The sequence below is a fragment of the Microchirus variegatus genome (assembly GCF_963457635.1).
Source record: "Microchirus variegatus genome assembly, chromosome: 20".
In the NCBI taxonomy this organism is placed as follows: Eukaryota; Metazoa; Chordata; class Actinopteri; order Pleuronectiformes; family Soleidae; genus Microchirus; species Microchirus variegatus.
In genome coordinates this window covers 7,794,792-7,806,886 of record NC_139821.1, presented here as the reverse complement: position 1 = coordinate 7,806,886, position 12,095 = coordinate 7,794,792, and the positions used below count along the sequence as shown (strand labels likewise).

The following is a 12,095-nucleotide window of genomic DNA, read 5'->3' as shown; positions in this document are numbered from 1 at the left end:
TGTTTTGTTTGGCTGCTACTTCAACATGAAAGCACTGCCAAGTTTGTGGGAGAGAAGTAAAAAGTCCCTACCTTTTTTTTTTTTTTTTTTTTTTTAATATGACCTTATACACAGCTACTGCTTGTTGCTGGGTCAGCGTTTGCTTAGAAAGTGCTGGCACACAAGTTACTTTCTGAGCAGAAGCAGCACTGGGTCTGGTGATAAGCCAACTTTAAACTAGTTTAAAATAATTTCATAAAATGCCTCCTCAAATAAAAATAAAATGAACTCAAGATGTCAAATAAACGTAACCTCCTGAACTTTCTGTGAGTGATTGCATGGCGGTGTGTGTGTGTGTGTGTGTGTGTGTGTATGTGTCACAACGATAAATGCGGTCCTGAGCTGTTCTCTAAATGTACCCAAGCGGTGCACATACAATCCAAACACTACTTTCTGCTGGTCTGGGGATTAGTCCAATCCAGTCCATACCCACTCCCTGACTCACTCACTTGCTCTTTTGGACACACATGCACATAAACTGACTGGATATAGCAATGTAATTGGTCATTTAGTCCTGTTTCATGAAGGAAGTGCTAAACTTATGAATACCTTTATTATAATTTGTGCATTTAGTTTTAGAAAATCTATTTATAACATCGTGCTGAAATCAGTCAAATCATAGTGTAAAATGTAAAATGACTTACTGCTCGGCAGGGATGTAGCCTTCACGTATGGGCGTGCAGTCCACTTCAGCCACCTTCACGTTACCCTGAATCTCTTTAAACTCCAGGCCCAGGTTCTCACCACGGATGGTCACGAGCGTACCGCCCTCCCTGGGACCGCGGAGAGGAGTGATCTGTTGAAATTCAAATGTAAACACATGATTTCCATGCCAACAATTTAGGCTGTGAATGAACAGAAAAAAGACGAGGTAAAACCCAGATCTGTACAATTTCTCTATAAATGGTTAAACAATAATATATCTTGATTTGTTTATTCCATAAAATGCACTGAAATGTATTAAGGTACTATTTGTATTAATTGATTGCTACAGACATAAATACAATATTGTGACACTAACATAAATAATGTATCGACATAATGCACATGGTTTAGAATATTAGCCGTTTGTTATGATTTTCTATTTCAGTGTTAGGTGTTTCTGTTCACACATCATTATGTAACTCTTGACTTTTCTAAAGAGTGGGAAGATGAAAGAGACAGCTGCACAAAAGACATGGCGGATGATAAAACGATGGCTCCGCTGACAGCTTAGGGGTCGTGACTCAGGGATCAAGTGAGCGTCGTTTCTCAGTCCCTCCGTTGAGTGAAATCAACAATCGTCTCACCTAAGATTGACTTGAAACATGGCGATAGGTGACATCTTTGGAAATAATTGGTCTCCCTTGATTTATCAGCGAGATCGTTCATTCTTGATGAGGCGCTTCTCACATCAATCAGCGCTTTAATAACACATTTTACTTTTCGGCCGGTGAGTGCGAGCGTACACATCATCAGGCCAGGTCAGATGGATGGATGTTGGATAAGGACACAGAGCGCTCTGTGTCTATCAGTCTCTGCCAAATAGAGGTCCACCATGCTGCAGGCAGGGACCCGACTTTAATAATGCTGTGTCACCATCCCCCTGAAAAATAGTGATCCCAATCATTTCCAGTGAAGTCAATGCACTTATTGCTTGTGGTCACAGTGCTGTTTCTCTGTGTGTCCTCTTGTATTTTGCACTAGATTTTAATTTAACTATTTGATTATTTTTCAAAGGAGTGGATTAAAACAAATTGTAGCTTTAGTAGGACTTTAAAGGAGCGAGATCGAGCCAGGTCATGCTTTTACACAAGTCCTGCGTCTGTCATGTAGCTGGGAGCCATCATTGTCGCACGGCTCAATGCCTGATTAATGAACCTCCCTGCTAATATCTTAATGAAAAAAGAGCCTTCTGGGAATCAGGCTGCAATACATGCAATTAAAAAAAAGGAATGAACACAATGCATCATGACTCTCCAATTATTAGTAAATATGGAGAATGGAAAAAGGGGGGAAAAAAGCTGAAGGGAAATGGTGAAGAAGGAGGAGGTCGGTGCAGAAGGAGGAAAAGGGAGAGGGAGTGATACAATGAGGCGTTGATTAGATTTGTGACATTGACAAGATAATTGATGGTTGGATAGAGGCAAAAACTTAATCACTTATGCCTCGCTCAGCCTCTCCTATTCCAGTCCTTTCAAAGTAAATCTCTCTCGCTCATGTTGTTGATGCTCGATGACATTATAATGAAGCATATTAGAATGCATTAGGGCCACGTCATCTTGGAAAAGTCCTCAGTCTGACAGTTGTTTTTTTTCTTCAAATCAGGCAAGTGAGAAGGCTGCAACGTGTCCCTGCTGCAGCCTCAGGGATGTGAGAGACAATACAGAGACAATCTCGAATACTTCTGAAGACTAACAATCGACGAGAGAACGATGAAGTGCCTTGAAATGACTGATTCAGACGCTGTAATAAGTGGAGCGAGGGACAAAAAAATGACTATATTTTCACAGACGATGTGAAAATAATCATTATGATGTAGGAAGGTCCAGTGTATTGGAGAGACATTATGTCCTTAAAGTCTGAAGATTTGAGACTGCACTTCTCCTGTCTATGACATGGTGCAGCTTTCACCAAAAACCCACAAATGTTCTGTTGTATCTGGGATGCTGTAGAGGATGGGAAAAGCCATCAGTCCTCACGAAGGACACCAACGGGGGGGGGGTTTCTGTCTTTTTGATTCACCTGTTCATCCTTCATCCCTTCAACTCTAGTCACCATCTGCACCTAATGCTCTTCCTTGGTAAACGGATACAGAGAGGACCCCAATTACATCCATCATGGGTGAAACGGGGTCTCCTTCTTCCACCCATTTAGACTCTTGCGACTCCATTTTGGCTCAATCTACCCAGAGTCACTCATATAAACGGGATTCCATTCTCCCTCTTCATCTGGTGTTTTCCCATCTATCTCTCCAGTGTATCCTCTGATCCTTCACCTCACCTTATCCACCCTGCCACTGCACACTTTAATATGTCTCACACAGGTCGAATTATTTTGCCTCAAAAGCTTGCTGGCTTTAGTGTGGATTTATGTGCTAATTTAACAAATAAAAAAATAATCCAAATGTTCCTACACTGAAAAGAAAGAAAAATAAGCTCTGTGAAAAATAAACCTTGTCCCTTTTCTAAAATGTCTAACCTCTCAAACTCCCGTTATTTTAGTTTATCATTATTTTTTTTAAAACTGTCAGATGAGTGACACTTAATAAGGTTTGAAATACATTGTTCTCTCAGATGCTGTCAGACTGAATAAGCAGCTGGTGACTCAACTCTGCCATTTCGTTTAAATGAAAGACTGTCAGTGGTGCTGAGCGCAGTTCCCTTCATTGCACTGTAATCAAGGTACCAAGTAATAAATGGTGAGTTAAAAAAACAACAACCTTAAAGTTGAAATGTATGAAGTCTGTGCTGAATTTGTGGTAGATTCACTCAATCTGCCGCTTTAATAGGTACACAGGACACCTCATAAAGTGTCAATAATTGCATCTGGTGTGGTATTTTTGTTGCTGCACTGTAGATCATCTGCTTCAAGGTTGTTTATTAGAGTTTTTTGGACCATTCTATGTAAACCCGAGACACGGTTGTGTATTCAAAGTCACTTAAATCACATTTTTTTTCCCTTTCTGATGCTCAGTTTGAACTTGAAATGTGGCTGATTGAGTGTACCTAATAAAGTAGCTGCTGAGTGCATGTGTGTGTCTCACCTGTGTGATGCGAGGGTGGGTGCACTTGCTGTTGATGCCGTTGTGCTCCAGCCACTGGCTCTCTGGGTGGGGGCAGTGTTGTTTGAGCGTGCAGCGGTTCTCTCCTTTACACCAAACGCACCCAAAGAGCGGATCTGCCTTCAGACACAAACCACAGCTTCCACGTTGGGCGTCGCACTTGTACAGATGGACTGTGCAGGGAAGAGGAGGAGGAGGATGGAGTGAACAACCTTTGACAAATGATGCCAGAATTGCAAACGCGTATACATTTATTTGGGCAGAAAGTCTTTTTAAATGATGGAAAAAAAACTGTTCAAATATGCAAACAACAAAGTGAACATTCTGAGAGAGCGAGAGACATTCTTTGATATCTTTGTCTCATTATCTCTCCATCGATCATCATCTCTCTGTGAGTTTCTTCACACGCCGCTGCCTCTTGCCTCTGCTCACACACGCTACACATTTACCATATTATCTCCATGGCAACAAGTCTGCCATTTTCTTTTTAATTGTGATTAGATGCATGTGTGATCCATCCATCAAACGATGCCCCGGGAGCTGCTTGCTCTGCAGTCAAGAGGCAGGAGGTGGATAGAGGAGGACTCTTGCTCTGACTTTTGCTGCTTCTTTAATTCTACAGTTATGCACAGGGATATGTTTTGTAAACTGCATACACACAACATAAACAAACTTTGCCTTACAGCTCAGTGTCTTGTTGGCATATCATCTGCATTTTACAAATGATGCCGTTCTCCAGCTGCCTTTGGTTAAAATGAGCTACAACCTGTGTCAGAGGACTACAACCCCCCCCAGCATGCAGCTGTTTTCTTGTCCCAGCACAGATCATTCACCGTGGTGGATCGCCAGTGGCAAAACTAAATGCAACCCAGCAGCTGAACGCCGGATTCTTTAAAATGTAGCACTTTGTTGTCATTCCACACAAACTCTGAGTGAATTCAACAGAAATATATCCAATGGTATCACCTTTGATTTCATGCCAATCAGAGCGTTTGATTTGATTTAATTCATCATTTTATTTTTAGAATTCACAATATTATGGCTATGTATTGCCTGTACCTATGCTTTTCTATTGTTGCATGACTGAAATGTGTGCCAGGAAAGTCTGCTGAAATGCTGAGATGAGAGAAAATGAAATGAAGGGAGGAGAAGAGATGCCGTGAGATTGAAAGACTTTCCAGAATTTCCAGAGAGATGTTGACAAGGCAAATAAGAGAAACAGCTAAAGAAGATGTGATATTCGAGAAGGGGAGGGGCGAGATTCCAAGTCCAGGATAGATAGACAGAAGAATAAAGTGCAGGACAGACAGATGGAAACAGACAGAGACAGGGAGGGGAATGATTGACCAACAGGAGTAAGGTGATAACAGAGGATGTGTTTAAGTTAACCACTCTACACACACTGACATAAGGGGACGGATGCTGCACCTCAGCACACCACCTGCCTGTTGCCATGGAAACCGGCTCCAAGGGCAATAATGGGGAGGCAGCAGCAGCAGCCTTACTGTGTGTGTAAGTGTTTATGAGTGTGTGAGTTTATCGCTTACTATGTCGGCTATATGTGCGCAGTTTGTTGTGATAGAAACCGCGGAAAAAAAAAATATGAAAGTGTAAGTCAGTCGTGTTTCTGTGTGTGTGTGTGTACACATGACATGCTCACCTTTGTTGTGGGCAGGGTTGTCGATGCTGAAATCTCCGTTCCAGATGACGGTCAGCTCCACGGGAAGACTGCTCATCTCCATCCCATCATAGAAATACTATCGCCATGGCAACCACAGGCGGAGGGAGACATGGAGAAGAGAGTGTTAGGCAGCAAGTATAAGAGAGAGAGAGAGAGTGTTGAGCTACTTTAAACTGTCTATTATCTCCAAGTCCAAAAGCCTCTGCTGTCACAATAGTGTTTTAAATGAAAAATGCATCATCAACAGGTGGTTGTACACTCACACACTCTACACACCATGAAGAGATTATTTTTCTAGCTGGTTCTTTAACACCAGCAGCAGCAGCATGCAGGGTTTGACGCTAGAATCATCATTTTCCGCTAAATTACAATTTCCCTCCTTCACTGCTCAATCAAAGTACAATATTTGGATTGTGCTGTGATTATCCACACAAATCCCACAGACGTCTCCACATGCAGACACTGACACACACTCAGAGTGATAAAGACAGACAGGAAGATGAGATGTTATTGTATCAATACATGATTTGCATCGAGAGCAGCATAAAGCCTTTTTTCATGCGAGTCTCTCATTGCTGTCAACGCACTATTCAGTCAGTAAATGGAGCCTGATTGCAGAGACGGTTGCGTAAATGAAACAAAGTCAGGCTCTTGTCTTGTGGTCTGGCTAATAGAGCAAAAACACTTCAGATGGAATGACTGTAACGGAGAATAATAAAGTAGGTAAAGTTCACAGAGACACAGGGATATGGCCGTGATTTTGGTTGGCGACCATCAACGATGACAGGGTAATGACACAGTAAGACACACACATACCGATGTGTTTTGACACTGCACAGAGGAGCTGTTGAAGCGCAGGGCAGGAACCCGGTGTTCGTTCCCCTGGATGGTCAGCACACACTCGTACCCTCTCTGGCCAGACTGAGGCTGGGGAAGGTTCTTTGCCCGTAGTGTGATGGGCTTCACCACGTTGACTGGAACCAGGATTCTCTCGGCTGGCAGTAGCTGGGGACACCCCTGCAAAGAGAGACGACGAGACAACAAAGGACAGTGACTACCCGCTGCTCTTCTCAGTGGGCATTATGCATAATTGTGACTAGTTTAGCGTTAGTTGGGGGAGATCCTGCAGTGCCAATTTTTTGAGCGTTTGATTAACTGAACCTTTTGCATTCTGCACCCGAGCGACAGCTAGTGTCTTTTTTTTGATGTTACATTGTTATGAAAATGATCTACGCCAGCAGTTTTAATCAATTAAATCTGTTTGGAGACACCGAACATGAATGCTAGTTGCACCAGGAGAATTCCTCAACCCTGACAGACAGAGTGTTAATCATTTATCTTGTCAGGCTGCAAGACACAACCAGCGAACAGTGCTTCACCAACATTCATTTAATTTAATGACATGTTCACTTCAACTGTGTAATGTTTTTGAACGGCTTTTATTATGTGTGCTTTAAGGCATTGAGTTGCATTAGTTGGGGGGTTGAAATAAGGATCTTGCTCAGATAGTCCCAGGACTAGGAAGTCGAATTAATCATACAATAAAACACAATGTTTGGCCGATACTATCAAGTATGGATCATCATAAGGTTGATGGCTGCAAACATAGATACAGATAGACCGCGAGAAAGAGAGCAAGACAGATTAGTCACTCAGCAGTTGGAGGTCTAAAATTAACAGCCAATCAATTTAGGTGTGAGTGGCTGGCTAAATATAGAGCACCTATGCTTGAAATGAGAGGAGAGGAAGAGATAAACAGAGGAGAAAAGGAGGACAGAGAGGTGAAAAACTGTGGCAGGAAAGTGACTGACAAGCAGAAGTGAAAGGCGAGGAGCGAGTTAAAAAAAGAGGGTTAGGATCATAAATAGAAAACAACCTTTACTCAAGTGCTTTACAAACTATTCCGTGTTTTTCGCTGAAAAGTGAGAGAAACGACAAGAAGAGAGCGAGTGCAACTGCAGAAGCGATTAAGCGGCGTGCAACAGGAGGAGCCTTAGCGTGTCAAAGAGGCAGAAGGGAAGAGGGTGAAAAGAAGGAGAGCAAGATAAGGTGAACCCCTGCACGGATGAAACTGAGGGGAGTGAAGCATAGCGTACGTCGAACTGGATGATAACACTCGTTTGAAGTTCATTAAAAGCCCCTTGATTGGGTTAGGCCGAGTGACTGACTGGATGGCTGCGCTGCTGTGGTGGTGGTGGTTGGGGGGGGGGGGGGAGGGGGGCACACTGTAACACTATTCAAAAAGTCATTATAGATAAATGACACACAGGGTGAGTGAGTTCACTAGTGGGGGGGGGCGGGAGCACGAGGTGGCGCACGGGTGTTTGTCTCCAAAATCTCATTTTCCTAAGACCGAACAGTCATATTTGGAGAATGAAAATGAGCAAAGAGAGACGCAATCCATTTTTAATCACATCTCTTCCAGTTAATACACTTGCATAATGGGGACAATAAATCTGATCTGGTTGTGTGAAAACGGAGGCGCTGAAAGCACTGGAGTGTGACACAGTGACATGCAAGTTATGCACTGATAGTGGCACATGTTGATGGGGGGTCGGGGGGGGGTCATAGGACACAGAGCTGAAACCTTTAAAGTCCCTAAATTTAAACATTTTAAAAAGAAAGGACAGCATTTTGAATATGAGTGCAATTAATGCATTAATCCTAGTCAAACAGCATCTCTTGCATCATCAGCCTTTATGACAACATGTCATGGAAATACACAACACTACACCTAAACCATTCGACCATTTAATTAACACCTTTTAATTATCCACACAACACTTTCGTTTTACTGTACGATCATCAACATTCCCAACCCCAGAGTCTGTGGCGGTTTGTCTTTGTGTTAATCTTAAAAATCTTAATCCTATTTCTTACCCTTTTAATTTGGTGACCAAAGACACAGGGAAATTAATTATGCGGAGAGGAAGCCATAAGCAAGCGCGTTATCACGATGCACACTCATCCTCTCACACACCACGACTGTTGACAGCAGGTCCCGAGCTATAAAGTGAGCTTTCAGTGGAGTGGACAAACACATGTGCGCCGTCCTCGTTGGCTACTAATGCTGCTGGTATTGGCAGTGATGCTCACTGTCGCCTCTTAAGATTCATGTCAACATTAAGTTGATCTAATGCCAGTGTGTTTATTGCTGCTCTCCACCCTTCCCGACCCCCCCCAACAACTGAGGTGTGATAAATTACAGGAGGAGCGAACGTTAAATCACCAGCACAGATACATGTACACAAAGTGCACACTACATAAACATGCACAGCCCCATAAATATGCGCACTCTCGCTGTGTGGTGCCATCGCGCTGACACAAAATTAAAATTAACAAGTGCAGCTCTTCACTGTAGCAGCCGGCTGACTGCTCGACTCACACCAAGAGGAGCAGCGGAGTGTCATATTGTTGAAAGTATTATTTCACTATAATTTTTTACCGAATTAGAAGAAAAACACTGATATTCCGTGCAATCAACCCAATACAATCTTTGCAGTAACACTAAGCGCATCTGTTGTGCTGAAATTGAACAATTTCCTGATTCATTAAGCTGCAGACCAACTTGTAAACATCTTAAAACTTCAGTACTTGCTGATTAGACCAATTTAACCAGTCCTGCATTATATGCAACTGTCACTAACTTGAGTAACTTATCTTCTTAGATGTGTCTTTGTATGTGAAGATGTGAACTTCACTGACACTGCAGCAGTTATGAAACACACCTGTCAATAGCATGACTCATCATAACGACATAAGCCCTGACATTTAAAAATCAACTTGCTGCCTCTCCTTCACTCATATATAATTATTTTTTGTGTTTCTATCACAGACATTTTTTCCTGACCTCAGGTTTTGCCCCCCCCCCCCCCCTTAATTTATCTTTCTCTAAACTAAAAGTGTGTGTGTTGTTCGTCCTACATCTCGCTCACTGACCGTTCTCATTTCCTCTTATCAACTCCCCTCTCACCGTTTCTCTCTTTCCTGACGTCTCTTCTTCTCGGGGACCTTCTTAGATCGGATAATTAGAGACTGGTGGGAGGTGTGAACGGTGGAAATGGAGACAGTGACAGAGAGTAAGAAGCAGAGAGAGAGTGGGAACTGTGAACGTAAAAGCCCTTGGCATAGTTTGAAGAAAGGGAGGGTGCGAGTTAGAGGGAGGCAGGACCATAATTATGGCAGTGTAAGGTGTGTAGATGAAGAGGATCTGCAGTTTTTATGCACGTCCATACACACACACACACACCCTCTGGTTACCATGAGCTTCCCTTAACTGGCCTCTGTTTTATCATCTCCTGCAGAGCCTCGGGCAAAGACACTCAGCAGCTCTCTGTTCGCCCTCCCTCATTCCCTGCTGCTGCTCACCTTGTTCCTATCCTGCTGTTCAATCCTCACTTCTTTCCCCAAATATCACCTCCCTTGGTTCCTTTTCTGCTCTAGTCATTTGTGGTCCCTTTCAGTGTTTTTGGGAACAAATTTGATATGGGCCATGGTATCATGAGTTTTGATTTGGCTATGATTGAGGCATAAAATGCCAGATAACATAAACAAGGTCTTTAAACCAGTGGCTAAAACCAGACCCAGGTTATATGACACATTAATCAGTGGTCATTTCCTTCCCATAAAGTCCCATTTTATTCTATAAAATGTTTTTACTCCGTAATTACTTAACCGACTCCTCCACAGTCTCGTGTACGGAATTGATTTGTCCATGAATCGAACCAAAAGCACCTTCCTCCACAATCCCTGGCTAATACTGGCAACTATCGGCTGTTAGCGATGGCATTTAACTTCTTTAATTAAATTAAATTGATCACTTCATCGATAAGTTCCTGGTTAATAAACTCAGAGGCTTTGATCACCTGAGCACTAGTGCAAGAGTAAACTATTATTGGTAAGAGAAGGTTCATTTGAATGCAGTTATAACAGTTATACTCTTTGTGTGTTTTCTATTTTCCTGCCAGCCGAATACAGTCTTGGCAGTGGATCAGGAAATCTACACGCTGTGTAGCAGACAGGAGAAGAGAAAAAGGAAACGTTCCCCCCGTGGTTTTCATTATTTCGAAGAGAACAAGGAAGTGTCCTCAGCCTCATCACTTGGTGTTACTATAAGTGTGAATGCAGACTGGGAAAATTTGCTAAATAGGCAGGTAAACAAAGAACGGTTAATAACCTTCGTCCAACAGTTGTGGTCGGGAATCACTTTTGGCTCTTTATCCAGACAAAGCAGGATGCGTGTTCTTTGTCGGCGATGCTCAGCAGAACAGCTTAGTCCTTGAGATGTGTGGAGGGCAAACAGGGATGTGGCCTTGGCGAAAATGTGCAAACAGGCAAACGTCTGATCCACGTGCCCATATCATTGCTGGCAGGAATAAAAAAGGCACCCACAGTACAACCCAGGCCTGGCTTTACCTTCGTCCTGCTGTGCATACTAACAACAAGCTCAACCAGTAGGGAGATTTGCCTGGCCTCAGACATTAGCATAGAGTTAAGGGATTATTCAGATCACTGCATGAAATCCCTTAATTGTAATAGTACGCAAAAAAATTCATTTACATGAGAATGAGGCCCCATTTCATGGAGCAATGTTGACTTTCTTCCCTTCGTGATATTTTGGGAATGAATCAGTGAATGGTTTGTTTACATGTCTAAATTATTCATTCAGAGTTTGACAACCAAACATCTGGCAGCAAATACATGACCTTGCAGTTCAGGGGTTAATTAAAAGCAAATTAAAAGCCATTAAGCCTGAGAAACACCTGCTCGAACATGTCAGAAAACCAAATGACATTAATGTGCTAAGACGAAAATCCCCCTCTCTGTATTTTTGGTTTCTTTTTTAGTGAGCAGCACAACAGGAGGGGGATTCACACATTATTATCCACAGCCAATATTGACCACCAGCGTCTGAATTAATTGAAAAAGTAAACCTGCAAAGACTTAGGCTTCGATAATGGGAATTTTTAGGGGGGTGAAGAAAAAAAAAACGTAATATAGTCCGTGCAGGTTGAATGGCTCAGGGGAAACATGGGAGGAATAACACAATTGAGAGTAGACTGCTCATCAAAGGAGGCAATCTGGCCCGAGCTTGTCCCTGCCTGTTGTGCGGCGTCTGCCAACGTCGACATGAGCAATAGTGATCTTCTTCGTAGCTCACCTCAGGCTACGATTAACAGGACTCTAACTCTGTGTGCAACCCTTCCCCTGAAAACTAATGTCAATTGGCATGAAAAGAAAGTGTACATACACATAAAAGTACATAGATTTCTTGACAACAGAAGCACAAACACACACGCCTTCCGTTACCTCCGCACTGCTGTGAAGGCCACCACTGTGGCAGTTACTTTAAATCAGAGTGAGACCTCTCTCACAGAAAGGGAAGTGGGCGGGTTGGAGGCATCCACTGAACGCACCCCATCCAGCGAGGAGCATGTCCTCTGCAGCAGAGCAGCCTAATTACAGTGGGCTCTGCTTCGGCGGGAATAGAACCGGCTGCCAATACTATTGATAATTCACACAGACTAGGCTGTTGCAGGGAATAGGGATGGGCAAGAGGAAATGGCTCAGTTTTATTAGCTTCCACTGCCCTTTGATGTGTAATCAAGAGGC

The 12,095-nt window shown here is 43.0% G+C and overlaps 1 protein-coding gene across 1 annotated transcript in view; it reads right to left on the bottom strand.

The window, feature by feature from the left end:
• Positions 1-12,095, bottom strand: part of plxna4 (plexin A4) — a gene marked incomplete at both ends in the record, with an annotated part of 167,428 nt that overhangs the window by 32,965 nt on the left and 122,368 nt on the right. Inside the window, 4 exons of the mRNA XM_083907285.1 lie at positions 684-835; positions 3,785-3,975; positions 5,463-5,559; positions 6,300-6,500. Coding sequence (XP_083763411.1) covers positions 684-835; positions 3,785-3,975; positions 5,463-5,559; positions 6,300-6,500 — 641 coding nt within the window. The remainder of the gene's footprint in view (positions 1-683; positions 836-3,784; positions 3,976-5,462; positions 5,560-6,299; positions 6,501-12,095) is intronic.